The following is a 16,944-nucleotide window of genomic DNA, read 5'->3' as shown; positions in this document are numbered from 1 at the left end:
ACACTGGAATCAGGTCCCGGTACCTGAATGAAGTTATACCTCTATTACTGTGGTGTATAATATTGTTACTGTTATACATATATGTAGGGAAAAAATACACCATTGCATTTGGTCTCAGAGATGTGACAGCACCCATACTACTAATCTCTTATATTTGTATCACTCTTTCCACTTTTAAAAGCATACATAGGTACCTACCTCATTTATTCTATTATTCCAAGAATCTTCAAAGTTAAGACACTAATAACAACAATAAAAATGGTCCCAGAGCCTATGATATCACTGGCGCTCTCAGTGGAAGCAAACCTAAAACTACCTTAAGGGGTGAAACACTCAACTAAAGCCATTTGGTATTCATAGAAGTAAAATTCTACATAAGCTGAACTCAAAAATCCAAAATTATAAAACTATCAAGGAAGTAAGCCAATATGAGCACATGTCAGCAAATGAAACTTAGAGCAGGTTAGATATTCACAAACTTCAGGTGATACAATTGCTGACTATGCCATTTTATATTCAAAATAATTCGATGTATAAAGGACAATTTATTTTATAAACAGAGACTAAGACACATCAAAAAGCACTAGAAATATGTTTAAAAGAACCTAATGAAACTTCTGGAAATAAAAACTTCAATAAACGGATGACATAGTAGATAAGATGCAGCTGAAAAGATGCAATGGTCTGTAATATACAGCTGAGGAAACAAAAACATAATGTATCACAAATAGATGGAAAATACAAAAGATCAAAAGACATGCAGGATAAACAGGATAGAATATGAAGGATATGAAGGCAATGATTTTTGTCTGCTTTGTTTGTCATTATATTTCCAATGCTTAGAATATTGCTGGAAGATAGTAGGTACTCAAAATATATTGGTAAAATGTATAGAGTCCATAAATAGGATTTCCAGAGAGATTAGGTGGAAAAGATAATCTTTGATGTATTTTAAAACTTTCCAAAATTGATAAAAGGTATTAACTCAAACTCACAAAAGACAATAAGGATTAACTAGGAATACACAAATAAAACCATTATCTAGACACATAATAGTGAAACCATAAAACACTGAAGACACAGAGAAAATATTAAAACAGAGAAAAAGTAGATTAGGTATAAAGATGGACAAACTGTCAGCAGATTTCATAACAGCAATAGTAGAAATTACTAAGAAATAAAAATGTCTTCCAATCTAGAAACCCATACCCAGGTAATTGTCATTCAAAACTAAGGGCAAAACAAGGACTTTTTCAGAAAAACAAACATGGAGAGAGTTTATCACTAACATCTTCACTGAAGGGAAAATAATGTCTAAGACGAACATGAAAATGTTTTATGGTAATAGGAAGAGAATAGAAGTACTGAATAACTTCAGACATAGTTATTGCAACTCATCAAATGTAAGAGAATGTATATCAATTATAGATTTTTCATTATGAAGTAAGAGAAAAGACTATTAATTAAATTGTGAGTTATATCATGCTTTAGAAAGAATACTACACAAGACATCAACTGATGGTACTAGCCTCTCATTTCCTTGAAATTTCTTTTATCTTTTCCCAAGGAATTGCCCATTCTTCTGCCTCAGTTGATTTACTTACTGTAGTAAAATCAACAATATTTTGCCAATATCTTAGTAACAGAAAATTATAAAGGCACACCTCATTTTACTGGTCTTTGCTTTATTGTGCTTTGCAGATACTGCATTTTTTTACAAATTACAAGTGTATGGCAACCCTGTATCAAGCAAGTCTATCAGCAACATTTTTCCAAAAGCATTTGCTCACTTCCTGTCCCTGTATTGCATTCTGATAATTCTCACAATGTTTCAAACTTTCTCATTATTATTATATTTGTTAGGATGATCTATGATCAGTGACTGTGACTCGCTGAAAATTCAGATGATGGTAAATAATTTTTAGCAATAAAGTATTTTTTAATTAAGGTGTGTGCATTTTTTTAGGCATAGTGTTACTGCACACTAAATAGACTACATACTCAAAATAAAACACAGAAACACATACAAGTATGTAATTTATCACAATAAATATTAGTTGACTAAATTTACCAATTAAAAGGCAGATTTTCATTCTGAATTATTTAAAAAGTCTACATACATGGTGTGTACAAATTATATTTAAGTTATAAGAACATAGGAGAGTGAAAAGAGATAGAAAAAAGGAAAAAACGAAACTACTATTCCAAGAAAATAGGTAAAACAATAAAGGTACTCAGTATGTAATAATAAAAGGAAAAGTTCTCCAAGGAAGAAATAATTCTAAACTTGTATGTACATAAAAAAGAACCCCAGATTTATAAAGCAATCTTGACAATATTACAGGGAGAAATTGACATATCATAAATTACAACGGGGAATTTTTAAATACTCTATTAATAATCAGCTGTCCAAGCAAACACAAATTTATTGAGGATATAAAAAATTAGAGAACAAGAGTCCCCTAATCAACCATTATATTACACTCAATAATTAGAGAATACATTTAACTCTTAAGCACATATGAAACACTTAAAGAGGCAGTAGAGTGTAGTGGCTAAGAATGATTTCTGAAGACAAACTCTTCATTCTTGGCGGTACTATATACTAGCTGTTTAATCTTGGACAAATTAAATTATTAACCTCTCTATGCCTCAGTTTTCTCATCTATAAAACAAATATATATTAGTACACTTATCTCAAAAGTTTATTGAAAGGACTAAATATATTAAAATGTGATAAGCTCTTAGAACAATTCCCGGAACATAGTAAGTGCTACATAAGTATTGGCTGTTATTACTTACACAAATAAGCCATAAACAAGGCAAATCTCAACCACTTCCAAGTAATCCATATCATAATGCTCATATTCTCTGACTACAATGCAGTTAAGTTTTTAACTTAATAAAAAGGGTCCCAGAATTCTTTGAGAAATTAAAACACAATCCTCTAAATCACCTAAGAGTTTAAGAGGAAATCACAATCAAAATGAGAAACTATTTAGAATTCATAATGAAAACACTGTACCTCAAAAACTTTTAGAATGATGCTAAGTGGTACTTAAGCAAGAAATCTGTGGTCTTAAATGCTTATATTAGAAAACAAGAAAGTAACACAAAAAAATCAATAAGCTGACCATACAACTGGGGAGACTAGGAAAAGAAGAGCAGAATATAACCAGAGAGAGAAGAAAAAAACAGTAAACTTAAAAAAAAAATTAATGAGATGAAAAAAAATATCCTATAAGGATGATTAACAACTAAAAAAGAGACAAAGCTATGAAAACATTGATGAAAGAAAATATCACTGGAAAAGAACACTTACGCAGATGCAGCAGAACATAAAAACTAAGAATAATACAATTTTATGCAACTAAATCTGAAAACTCAAATCAAATGTACAATTTCTCAGAAAATATGTTTTGCCAAAAGTGACTAAAGCAAAATTCCCTCGATTTCTCTCAAAGAAATTGGATCAATATCTAACCCCCAGAAAAAAAGTCTCTCAAGATGTCCAGAGGGTTTTACAGCTTTCTATGAAATCAAGGAATAAATTATCTTAATGTTATAAAACTCTTGTAGATAATAAAAATGTGGAAATATTTCCTAACTTATTTTATGAGACTAGTATGTGTAACTTGATACCAAAGTCAATTAAAGACAATGGAAGAAAGAGCAAATATAGGTTGATCACATAGTTCCTTTAAAAATAGCAAACCAAATCAAGAAATGTATTAAAATAAATGTCAAATTTTATTTAATCCCAGGAATGCAATAGTAGGTTTTATATTTTAAGTATCTATGACTACAACTCACCACATTCACAGATTAAAAGGGAGCACAGTATTATCTCCAAAGAGCAGAAAAAGCACTTGATAAAAGTAAACAATCCTTAGTGGGGGTGGGGAGAACTTCCTTAATCTGATACAAGGTACTAACCAAAAGCCGGGAATAAACTTTATAATTGTGTTGAAGAGTCAGAAAACTCCCTTTAAGAATGAGAACCTGCTACTCCAATTCTATCCAACATTGTTCTGGAGAGCTAGCTCGGACGATGAGTTAGAGAAAGGAGAAATGAAATAAAAGCATAAGGATTAGAAAGGAAGACACAAAGCCATCATCATTTTAAGATAATGATTGTATACATAAAAGAAACCGAAAAAAAAGAATGTGCTTCTCTCGTTTTAGAAACTCTTCTTGACTTCCTAATTCTTTCTAAGTTACCACCCCATTTTTTGCTCCTGTTTATAGGGCAATGCCCAGAATGATCACTGCTCATTTTCTTCAAAGCTCCTTCCGTTCTGTCTTGATTTAGCTCCAGCCCAGTTGTGGCCCGCGCCCGACCCGTGCTCCTGCTGTGGGCAAGTCCCCAGGGCCTCCCCGGGAAGCTCCCGTCCCCACCTGCCAGCCTGGCGGCTGCGTGCGACCACTCTGGCCCTGTTTCTCCACTAGGCTTCCAGGACGTCGTGCTCCCCTGACTCTCCTCCCCCTTCACTGGCCCTTTCTCTGTCTACTTTACTGGTCCTGCGTCATCTCCTTAATTCCGAGTATTGGGCTCATTTTTTGGGCTTCTTATTTTCCAGTCTATTCTCACTGCCTTGTTGATCTCATTCAGTGTCAAGGTTGATGAGTTCCGAAATGATAATGTCTAGTTATACTTCTCAGCTCTACGCACATGTATCTGACAGTCCACACGGCATCTCCGCTCAGACATCCCACAGCTCAGACCACATGTCTGCCCCAGAACTCGGGATTCCCTCCTAGCTCTGCTCCCAAATCCAGGTCCATCCTAATCTCTATTTAGTGAGTCACTACTTCATCATTCTAGTCTTTCAGGCCGCAAATCTTAGAATCCTCCCTCTCTCTCCCTCCCTCTCTGTCTCTGTCTCCGTCTCCCTCTCTCCCTCTCTCTCTCTCTCTCTCTCTCACCTACAACCGCAAATCCTGTTGTCTCCACCTTCAAAACATATCCAGAATCTGAGCACTTCTCAACATATCTCCATTGCTCCAGCGTGATGATCAGTCTCTGTTGCTCCTTATCTGGATTAGTGCAGCAGCCTTTTGATTGGCCTTCCTGATTCCACCTTTGCCTTTTTACAGATGCTTCTCAAAACAGGAAAGTCAGATCAGGTTACTTCTCTAGTCAGAACTCTGCAGTGGCTGCTCAAGGCCCTAGATGATCCAGCCTCTACTTCCCTTCTGACCTGGAGTCCTATGACCTTCCTGCCTTGTTCTCTCTGCTATGGCCACAAAAACTGCTGTTTTTGTGTTCCGTGCTGTTCCTCAAAAGCTCCTGGCTGTCCCCAGCCTCAGGACCTTTGTAATTGATGCTTCTTCTGCCTGAAATGATTTCATCCAGGTATCCACAGGCACTGCTCCTTCATCTCCTTCAAGTTTTGCCTAACTGTCGGATTCTCAGCATGGCCTATCTTGTCTGCCCTGTTTGAAATTTCAAACCTCCAACCCCTGTCTTCATCCTCTGCTTTATTTTTCTACACAGCACTTATTTATCTTCTTCTAATATATTACATATTTTCCTGGTTTATTTTTTCTTTCTCACCCAATTAAATGGATGATGGCAGAGTTTTTTCAAAAATCTATTTTGCTTACTCCTCTATCCCCAGGATATGATACAGTATCTGGCATATAGTAAATGCCTAAGAAATATTTGTTGAATATGTGAAAAAAATTTATAGGCCATATATTAGGATTAATAAGAGAGCTGAGTTAGTTTACTAGATTTAAGAGCACAATAGAAGAGTCATTTCTGTTATGATCACCTGAAAAAAAAAGTTGGAAAATACTTGAAACTTAAAAAAGAGATGCCATTTATAATCTTAGCTAAAAAGTATAAAATATTTAAAAGTTTAAAAAATGATGTACAAGATTCTTAATATCCTTAAGAAAAAATTAATAAAACTTTATTGAGAGATATTTAAGATCTAAATAATGAAAATATATACAATGTCTACAAATAAAAAAAGGAACATAAAGACATTGGTTTTCTTCAGATTAATCTATTGATATAATAAAATTTCAAATTGACAGTATTGCTCATGAAACTTGAGAAGCTAAAGACAATGTTGTTAATGAACAAAAATAAATAAAAGCAATTTTAAAGAGATTTGGGGAGACGTGTCCTACTAGATAACCAAGAATTTGGTGATGAAAGGGAAGCTACATCTGGAATAAGAGGTGGGTAACATGCATAAGTGACAAAGGATTGATGCAAGAATATACAAAGAACTCCTTCAAATTAATAAAAAAAATTTTTTAACGTCAATAGGAAAAGTAGAAAGAAAAAAGAAAACAACCACAAGCCATAAACAGATACTTTTACTGAAGAGGAAACCCAAATGGCAAGTAGCAAGTAAACATATGAAAAAGAATGGTCTGTGTCAGCCTCCCTAATAATGCAGGGAGACATATTTAAATAACAGTCAGACTTGCTTTACTTAAATTGACAAGAACTTTAACAACCTGATAAAAGCAAGCATCGGTGAGGATAGGTAAAGCCAGCGGGACTCTCACACATAGCAGATGGAATGTAAATCAGTGCGTCCACACTGGGAAGCAATTTGGTGGTATATCAAAAAGCTGAAAGTATATAAAACCCCCAAACCAGTTGTTTCACTCTTACTTGTGTACACTAGAAATACTAGCACATTTGCCCAAAGTGCTAACTAAAAGAACGCTCACTGTAACACTGTTTAAGTAGTAAATGTCCATTAAGAGAGGAATGGGTGAACAGACTGTGGGGTAATCATATAATGGGACACTTTATCCTTCCAAAAATAAATGAATTAAAATTACATCTACCAACACAGATAGACCTCAGAAACATATTGAGCCTCATGACACCATTTATATAAAATTTTAAAACAAAGTTCAATGTTATAAATACTTTTTGAGCCACATATATGTAAAAACATGCATTGGTAATATACCATAGTCAGGGTACTGGTTACTTTGGGAGGAAAGGGGGGAGAATTGGATTAGAGAGAAACATACAGGGATTTTAATGTTATCTAATTTCTTAAACTGGGTTAGTGGCTCAATTATGGGTGGACATGGTGGGAAAGGTGGAGCTGGAAATGGGAGAAGAGAGTGAGCACATAGGGCTCCCCTGAAGTCGTTTGGGAGGAAGGCCAAGGTCATAGAAGAAATCGTTAGTGAAGGTAGTCCAGAAAGGACTTGAAATGAAAAGACAAAACTTAAAAGCACATTTGGGAACATGAAGAGAATTCTGAGTGAGAAGTCACAGTTTCAGAGCAAAGTATAAGGACAAGCAGCGTTTTGGAGTAACTAGTGGAAAAAGAGGCCGTGGACTGCAGAGTGGAACGAATGACTGGAGGTTTGCTTACCAAATTTTCAGATTCTACAAAGCTGGGGATGATACTGACACATTGGGTAGAATCATGATTTTTAAAAGGTATGGAGATTCTGGAAGAGGGCCTAACGACCAGAATATTATTGCGATCGTTTAAAATGTGACACACTTAAATTTTTTTCAAGTTAACTAATTACAAGTCTTGTTCTAACCTGAGGATTTTGATGTATCACAGGATAAAGGTTGCCAAGAACGTGATGTTACTACTGAAAAGAAATTTTAGAAACAGAGTATCTGACTAGTATCAGCAATTGTTCCAAGTAATTTCTTCAAGTACTGAGCAATGGTAAATTCCAATCATAAATTAGGACGATCCCACGGGAGGGGAACCAGAATGTTAAGAATGAAGGCCGTATGGGAGCTATAATGAGGCATCCTCCCAGACGCTGGAGACAGGATTGCCCTTAGAGGATTAAACAGACAAACAAAAATCCACTTCTATGAGTGGAATTAGTCAGTTACTGGGTAACCCAAGATACTATCTGTACCTGATGACTTCACAGGTGAGTTAAGTATAATCTCAGGAAGGTAGAGTGGAATGTGATTATAATAGAGGAGAAAGAAACATAATCAATAATAATATTCCTTGTCTAGAGAAAGACTGGATAAATATAAATAGAACAGACGGGAGCACAAAAGAATTCTTATCAACATGAGTTATAATTTTCATTGGAAGTCAACAAGTCAGCATTCTAACTTAGACTTCTGAGTCTTGCATTTGGATAGCATTGCTCATGTATGACAAAATTCAGTTTCCAGACCTGACACTGGAAATGTGAGATGCTGTAACCTTCCCCTGCCATAGGCTCCTTCTCTGTCATGGAGACAACCAGAGGATGCTAGGATGTTTCACTGGGAAGAGAGAAGTGAGAGGTGAGCCTGATACCTATCTTTGTCTGTTTAAAGTTCTTGTAGGAACAAAGGTTGAACTCTCTAGATTGGTGGGGTAAAGAACAGCGGGTAGAAAAATCAAAGGAGAGAAAAAGAGAAAAGGGGTTAACAGTGACTTCCAGGTTTCAAACTGGAGATCCAGGAAAAGGACAATACAACTGGAGGAAAGATGATAATATAGGGTTTGAGATGATGAATATCAACCAGCATGACTGGAAGCTGAAGGAGAGATGTCAAGGTTGAAAACACAGATTTGGGATTCCTTAATGTAGAGATTAGACTTGAGGTTGTACGTACAGATAGTTTTCTGTAAGGACAGAGTATAATGCCAAAGGGCAATTACTTGCCTTTTTAGAAAGAAGTAATCACTAAGAACATTCTAGAATCACTGAAGGTCAGTTCAGGAGCTATAAACTAGAACTGGCTTTTAAAGGAAGGGAGAGGGAGAAGGAATTCCACACAGGGACATGCTTACCTTAGGATTGAGTAGCAAACACAAAAAAGTGAATCGCTCTAAACAACCCTTTAAAAACCAATTCTTGTTATTGTGCCACCTGTCTGCTCCACACCACATACAAACAGAGAAATGCAAGAAGGGTGATGTGGTACAAGTTAGTAGGTGAAGAACACAGGAGGGGCAGCCTGCTGTTCTGGTGGGATGCTGGCTGGAGGGCTTAAAGGATGGACAATGCTCCTGATGACCGGGGACCTGCCAGCCTCAGTGGTTAAAAGTGGGGAAGCATAACAGGAATCACCAGTCTTAAAATTCTGAATTTGACATCTGTGAGACAAAGCAGTTGATGAAGGAAACAAAAGCAATCACTGACACTAGTGGACCTAGTGACCTCTAGTGGAAATAGGCTTCAGGGAACTTAGATGCATGTATTTTTTTCTAATAGAGTGGATGAAACTCAATGGCATATTCAGCCAATTTATTTCCACAAGACTGTGAAGAAAGGGGGCTGCTGGAACTAAACCCTACCCGGAAAGTGGAAATGCACCAGGAATTCTTGGTGTTTTGAGTTCGATTAAGTTGATTAATGTTCTGGAAAAAATGTGGGTACATAATTGCTATCAAAGAATTACCTGAGACAGGAAGAGTGTTTGGAAAGTGCCTTCACTGGTCATTGGGGGAATTTAGCATGTTAATGGTAGCCAAGAGAATGTGCTGACAGGCTTGAGGAGGAAGCCACGCTGGTTGCTAGTAAGCTTTTAAAAATCTCTTCACATGCAAGAAGGCTGTTCTTTCTGAAATAGGTACACATTTGGTAATTTAGCATTTTATGACTTGAGTTCTGTCCCTTTCCTCCACCTGGTGGGTGTTTGTACCAAGAGTTAGCAAGTTGGGCTGGGAGGACGCAAAAGGATGCCCGGTGGACTTGGCCTCTGACATAGGACCAGTCTCATGGAGGGTCCGAGCACAGCCAAGAGGACCAACATCAAACCACGCACGGTGCTCCTCATCCACCTGCTTTTGAAAGTGCTTTCCAAATATATAATCTTGACACTGAGGAGCAGCAAAGCACTGGGAGGGCTGATGGAGATTTTAGATTTGACTGCAATGGGGGCTAGTAATGGGTGAGTAGAATTAAAGGCAGGTGGTGTAGAAAAAGAAGCAAAAGAAAGATGAAAAGAAAAAAACCAAAAACCACCGAAGATGATATAACTCAAACAGAATCAGGGTTATTAAGCCCTTGGCAACTGTCACTTCTCTCAGCAGAGTGATCCTTGTTCTTGTCTCATCTTACCTGCATGGCAGGAGGTGTCATCCTGCCCTCTTTTATTATTCAGCCTCCACCATATACCTTGCTTTGTTTACTGATACCATTGTGCAGCCTTGCAGGTCTGCTTTTCTGGGGATTTGCTCCCACTCCTCACCATGTCAGCTCAAGGATGCAGAAACAGCCCTTAGAAGGCTGTTGTGAGAATTCCACTCAGGTCTACAGTTTAAAGAGTTCTGGGCTCTGCAGGTAGGGAAGAGGCACCCTTGCTGGCCTAAGTCAATGACTTCTCTGATGTTATGTCTTAGACACCAAACTAAACCACAGAGCAGAGTTAAGAGAAACCCTTCTTAGTGGTCTTTTCTCTTTCCCGAGAAAGATCCTGTCCCCCAGGGTATGTGCAATCATTTGGCTCTGGAATAGGTCATTTCAGGGGTCTAGTCTCAAAACTAGTTTACTTACTGAAGATGAGCTAATTATTTTAATTTGCTCCAGCGCTTCCGTCAGACTGTCTTCAATCTCAGAGCCATCTAAGGAGAAGAGGTCCCCAGCTCGGGAAAGATCTTTTTGTCCCAAGACCAATCTGAACAGCTGATGCATGATGAGGAGTTTAATACTCAGTTGGCTTTCTGTAGGCCCAGAGCCATATGTTTCAGTTATCAGAGTTTAGTAAGGCAAAAACATGCAGCAGGAGGTATATTTCGCATTCCTTGAAAGGTCATTTTTCTCCAGACTGTGAGGTCTTCTTTGACACTCTCTGCAAGAGAAACAAATGACACTATACAGCATTCGTAGAATGGCATCAGCTCAGAGCATGAACTTGGTGCCCAGGGAAGGGGAGAAAGAGACACTCGGAAATGTGCAGAGAGGAGTGGATTCTGGCTTGATCTTCAAATGAATCCTTTCTCTATTTTTGTTTCAAAAAGTCTTGTCAAAAGTTGTCAGGTTTCTCCAGAACTTATTATGAATCTTAAAAACAGCTTAAACCCCATGCTTAAGTTTTCTCCTTTCTGTACCCTTTTTGTTCTCTCTGTGCCACAAGGAGACAGCGGACAAGCACCCCAAATGCCCCACACTTGCCTGATGGGATCCCCCTCACAGATCCCATGGAAACCAAACAGGAATGGGTGATGCCAGGTGGGAGAGAACACAGAAAGCATCTCTCAGACCCACCACCTGGTTTCCTCTTTTTTTCTTCTGCACATGGAAACCAGTGCTCACATTCTTGGCTGGGCTTCTTTTCTATATTGACAACAAAAGTTCCCCTACCCTCAGTCTAGAAAGTACTTTCCTTATTCCTGAGTATTCTCTAAGGAAGTAGCGATTAAATAAAGGACTCTGCCTATGAGTACAAGGCTAGATAAAGCTCTGCAGAACGGGCCTATGAACTTGAACACTTAGCATGAAGGTGATAGCAGTGCAGGCTGAAGAAGAAGGGCTTTGGGATCAAGCAATCCTTCCGTCCCCACAGTTGTAATAATTAAGTCCCACTGTGATTTGTCTTAATTAACAGCCCACAGATAGTATGACAATGGCACAAATTAAATACCTGATTGTTCTTATCAGCTCCCTTCTGGGCCTAGTACAATCGCAGACCATCTCACTGGCAATGACCTTGGCTATCATTTAATGGCCAGTGAGGCTTATTGACTCCCCCAAGGCCCCCTGATAACTGGGGCAGAGCTGTTCTATTTTAGCCAGTGGGCTTCCCCCACAGCTTACGGTGGAGTGGAGTCCTCTAGCACATGCAGGGCCTTACAAATGCAGCCGCATCCCCAGAGAGTGAGGGCAGAGAGCGATTTATTTAATAAAAGCAATAGGTGATTCTGCCCAGCATTTCATTCCGAATGTACTCCCCAAAATGAGTGTGAAAAGGGAGAGGGGAGTCTGCTCTCCTGGGTGGTCTCAGACCTCCCCTCTGAGCTATCACTGTGGGAGAACCTCTCTGTGAGGAGTGCAGTTTTAAAGAGGCTCTTCTCCAGACAGTATGATCCCTAAGCACAAGCCAAATCTTTCCCCAGGCATCAGATTAAATATGCTATCAGGAGTGTTCTAAATGGTGCAGTTTGTAGGCCACTGAAGGGATTTCAAGGATATTATTGCCTATGTGAAACTTTTGCATAATCTACCAGCTTTAGAAAAATGACATCCATTGCTTACAATATGCTTGTCTATGTGCTAGACTGTGGATAAAGTGAAGGTTCCTGTGGCCAGGATTCTCACCTGGCCCTGGGTGGCTAGCTCACTACACCGGTGTGGGCAATGCATCGTTATTGACTCTGTATAAAGAGCCCTGTCCAGTGATCTGGGAGACACGGTGGCACAGCTGCAAGGTTGCAGGAGGGCAGAGCAGAGGCTGGAGTGGTGGCAGCGCCAAGGAAGCTATGCGGGCAGAGGGGCCCAGAGGCAGAGATGGGCTTGCTGCATCCAGACTCGCTCTGAGTTAACGGGATTCTAGTGATTGACCTGCCACTGCAGAAATAATAAAGTTGGGTATAACCCTTTCACTCCAAGAACGTTCTCCTGTCATTCCTTTGGTCACACTGAATCCACAGTGAACTTTCCTGGGGCTGAAACCCATTGGCAAGACAGGGTCCTTTGGCTCATGTTTTTCCTTTTCCTGAGCCTCAGTCTCTTCATCTGAAAAATGGGGCTAATGTATGAATAGTCTATCTCATATGGTTCTTTTGAAGATTAAAGCTAACACGTTGAAGCGTCCTTAGTAAAATAATGACACCAACAGCTGATGTTTACTGTTTGCTTATCATGTGTCAGGCACTACTCCCAAAGACTGAGTGACTTAATTCTCAGTGACGATTCCATACGATGATAACATGATGTTTAGAAAGGAAAGTAAAGAGCCCAGGGGCACTAGGAGAATAAGGTGTGGAGTCAGGATCGAAGGCGGTTGGTTGGCCTGCCAGGACACTGTGTGTAGTTGTATACATGATTGTGTGTGATAATTACTGAGCTGCCGCACTTCCCATCAGTCCTCATTTAAAGAGCACCCCACATGCTACACTATACTGCCCTTTCCTGGATAAGGATCTGTGATGTTATTTATTTTTCAGCAGCTCTGGTCATTGTTTCACTCAGGTGTCTGGCTTCTCCTGCTGGTTTCTTTGAAACAGCAGAGAAGGTCAGAGCCAGATCAAATTCAACTTCATCTTCCAAGAAACTCCCTGCTCTTAGGAATGTCATAGTCCTGTGGCCTCAATATATATGCAGAGGCATCCACTCTTCACACACGGGCACACACATATGCACACACAAGCACATATGTGCACACCTTGGATATGTTGTCTGCACCGAGCTATTACTTGCTAGACATTTTCTTCTCTTACTTCTTCTATTAACCCTGTTGGTAGATATTATTACCAAAGAGGAAACAGAACTGGTGAGGTTAAGTATCGTGCCCAAGGTTACACAGGGCCAAGATTCCCATACAAGTAGGTCAGCCTCCAAATCTTGTGCTTTTTGAATTTCAAAACCTGTTTATAATATTTCTTCTTATTTCCAACTTTCATTCTCATGATTTTACTTCCTAATCCTTAAGAGCCTCTAATCTGAAGCCTCCGTTATCATTATAGAATACATATGTATTTTAAATGTTATATTAAGGTATTATTGATATACAATCTTATGAAGGTTTCATTATTTAGTAGAAATATTTTTACGCAGGAGTTGGTTGACAAGTCAGGTTTCTGTAAAAAGAAACAGACACTACTAAAGAGAAATGATTCCACACCAAGCCCGACCCATTTCAGCAAGTCCCCGCTCTGCCCCCCAAATTCGCTTTACCTGCGTGCTACTCCTCAAAGGCGCGCCTGCTGTTACTCAGCTGTCTGTGTTGCGACTGGGTGGGAGATTTGGGCAGCTGACTCCGAGGGCACAGCGAGTGGAATCCACTCAGCTCAGTGAACCTGAAGTTGTTCATTGCAGTGCGGGGTGGAAGAATTCACGGAATGCGGCCTGATGCCACCAGCAGCTGCAGAGCCGGTCAGGTGACAGGCTGCACCTCGCCCAGTGCAGAGTCACCCCTGAGTGCAATGCTCTGTTTGCTGGGGTGAAACAGAAAGCTTGCTCCAGTAAAGGAGAGTTGTTTTTGACAGAGAAAACAAAACTCCCTGTGTTCGCGAAAATCTATACTTTCCCTGGGAAGAATGCACAAGAAAAAAAAAGCCACACGGGAAACAGTTTCAACAGGTCCTCAAGCAGGTGAATGGAAATGGCTACTGGGAGCCATTTCACAAAGCCAGTGGAAGAAAAAACTGCAGCTTTGCGAACATCTGCCTCCTTCTGCAGTTCACACACATGGTCGGAAACACTGAGCGTTTGTCGGGGAAGTCACAGCTCCTAACGAAGTGATCCTCTCACTCTGCCTCTAAATTAATATTGTTGAAAGTTTCATGATTCAGGAAGTTGTTTAAATGAAACAAACTTACTTAACAAAAAAGTATACGCTCTTCTTTTCCACTTTATTTGCTGGGAGGTTCTTCATAAAAATCTGCTGAGCCCGGATATAAAGCTTTGTACTTTAAATATTGCAGCAATACTCAGAGAAAAGTGTTTGTCCTGCTTTATCTATTGACATTCCAGAGAAGAAACGGGTACTGAAACTCTCCTGTTTTTTTCAACAGGTAACACATGTTTTTAAACTGTATTCTTCTTTACCCCTAATTTCTTTGCTGCGATCATTACCTACTGCCTATTAGATCACCAATCTTCAGGCAAAGTGTTTGGGAAGCCGTGCTGCAGGTAAGCTCATCTGTGTGATCATTAAGATCTGGCCATTGTGAACGTCCCCCAGGACAGCTACCCTACAAAGGTCTGTGGTCAGAGTGGCCACACATGTGCCATTGAACCAGGTCATCTGCTCGGGAGAATGACCTCATAAATCTTCCTAGACACTTGGTGATCAGTCATATTTCTGGGCCATCCGCATGTGGAGAACTGTCCCCTTGAAAAGTTTCTGTTATAAAAACAGAATCCAGTCATGCACGAGAAGGTGCATCCTTTCATTAGTAATTTTCCAGCTTACAGTTAGTGATAAATTTTCCTCTTTTAAAGGAATAGACTATATATCTTTAGCCTTCCCTCATTTTCACCCTCTGTTCATTATTAATAGCTGTTATTACTAAGTTTTACCCAATTTTCTTACATGTTTAAAGAAGTGTGGGGTCCAGAATTGGTAATCTAGGAAGAAGAGCAGAGTGGTAATGGTATGGGAACCTGGACCCAACTGGGCTCAGCCCCGGTGTTACCTGTAGCATAAACCTGGGAAGGTTAGTTAGCCTCCCTGAGCCTCAGGTTGCCTGTTACCACAAACCTGCGGATTGTGGTATGAGCTGTTGGGAGGTTTCGTGAGATTATGTAAAGCACTCAGCACAGGACCTGGCATGTAACAATCACAGAAGTGACAGCAATCATATCCTTACTAATGTCATTATTCTTATAGGTCATTCACTTAACACATCCCCATGACATCTCTTTTACAAGCTAATACATTACTGTACCGCTCCCTAACATTGGGTTCAGTGTTCAAGATGTCTAGGCCTTTTCCATTTGTGTCATATTTATACCCTGGTTGTACTCACCCTAATCTTAAATCTGGGTAGGTCAGGCACTATCTTGAATGTATCTCTATTGTTTTTTGGCAAGCTTATCTTGCTCCCCAGCAAGATAGCCTTCCTGGGATTCTACCTCACCATGGCTAAACAGTAACAGTGAATTTTTTTTTTACAGAGGGGAAATGGACTGAAATGCAGTGTAATTCACACTTTTTGCAGCTGGGTAATGTAAATACCTGTGTTTTAAATAAGTATAGTGTTCACTCCCATGTTTATTAGTGAGGAGGGAGTGTGTAATTCCCTCCATAGCACCAGCAGGAAAAGTTCTTTACTACTTTTCAAGGTGACCTACAACACTTAATAGGTGCTAATAAAACTTTGCTCATTTATTCTATTATACATCAGTAGATTCTGCTAAATGAAAATACACGTGACCTGGAGGACTTTATTTCCCCACTATTAGGATACCACCTGTGTAAAAAATAAAAGCTCTCTGGGGGATTTCAATAAACATAATTAACTCAAAAAAGCAATTTATATTGAGAAAATTAGCCTCCAGCTTCGAACTGAGTTAGGATATTCTCTGGTTTCTTCACTTCAGAAAATTCTAGAATAGCAATATTATACTTTGAGCAGCACAGTTGTGCCTAAAAAAAATTCTCATTTAATTCACCTGTATTCAAAATGCCTACTGACTTAGACCCATTTGGGTTCTAGAAACTTTTAGTAAAGTTCTCAGATTTTCCCTTGAAAGAAAGGATTACAGATTCTTTTCAAGGAGCATCTTTTCTCACACAGTGTGAAAGAACTACAGGCATTCCCATAGGAATTGGCTGCATACATTTCAGCACTTCCCACAAGATGTCAATTGTTCCCTGGTCGTCTCTCAGTTTCCTCTGCCATGACATGTTCCTATGCTTCACTTGGACCGAAAGCCTCTGAGGTTGTTATTCTAAATGATGCTAAACAAGTCAGCACTTGGTCTTTTTGCTATAATTCATATATCCACGTTTGTAGCAGGCTTATGTCATAAACACACACAAAAAATAGGTTTGGTGACCTGTTAGGCAAGAACTCAAAAACATATTTAATTTTGTATATGTATTGCAACTTATTGAAACATAAATAGGTAGGAAACATTTTCCTTCATCAGGAATGGGGAAACATCTTCAAGTATAGCAAACTAAATGAGGAGCTCATGATCTGCATAATGATTTCCTAGTGTAACCATTTTCACCTATAAATTTCAACTCTGCAAGTCATATTTGCTCTGAAATTGATAAAAATGTAGCTTTAAAAATTTTAATTTGAATTCTGTAGGTTTGTTTTTACAAATACCTAGCCAAATGCTCAAATTACAAGTAAAATTCAATGT

The 16,944-nt window shown here is 39.0% G+C and overlaps 1 protein-coding gene and 1 long non-coding RNA gene across 17 annotated transcripts in view; one reads left to right on the top strand and one right to left on the bottom strand.

Moving 5' to 3' along the window:
* VEPH1 (ventricular zone expressed PH domain containing 1) overlaps window positions 1-16,944 on the bottom strand; it is a 182,069-nt gene that overhangs the window by 162,118 nt on the left and 3,007 nt on the right. For 10 of the 15 annotated variants that reach the window (XM_073232174.1, XM_073232173.1, XM_073232168.1 and 7 more), the window contains exons 2-3: window positions 13,801-14,060; window positions 10,462-10,756 (exon numbers count right to left, since the gene is read on the bottom strand). The exons of 1 other annotated variant lie outside the window; for it this stretch is intronic. In XM_073232174.1, the coding sequence (XP_073088275.1) occupies window positions 10,462-10,599 (138 nt within the window). In that variant the 5' untranslated portion in view covers window positions 10,600-10,756; window positions 13,801-14,060. The remainder of the gene's footprint in view (window positions 1-10,461; window positions 10,757-13,800; window positions 14,061-16,944) is intronic. 4 more of the 15 variants (XM_073232170.1, XM_073232171.1, XM_073232169.1 and 1 more) reach the window with 2 other exon arrangements.
* LOC118968267 (uncharacterized) overlaps window positions 7,479-16,944 on the top strand; it is an 83,139-nt gene continuing 73,673 nt past the window's right edge. For both annotated transcript variants that reach the window (XR_012129408.1, XR_005055840.2), the window contains exons 1-2: window positions 7,479-8,260; window positions 14,640-14,757. This is a non-coding gene — a long non-coding RNA (uncharacterized lncRNA). The remainder of the gene's footprint in view (window positions 8,261-14,639; window positions 14,758-16,944) is intronic.

Source organism: Manis javanica, chromosome 3 (assembly GCF_040802235.1).
Source record: "Manis javanica isolate MJ-LG chromosome 3, MJ_LKY, whole genome shotgun sequence".
NCBI lineage: Eukaryota > Metazoa > Chordata > Mammalia > Pholidota > Manidae > Manis > Manis javanica.
The sequence above is the reverse complement of the archived record's forward strand: the minus strand, read 5'-3'. Positions and strand labels throughout refer to the sequence as shown.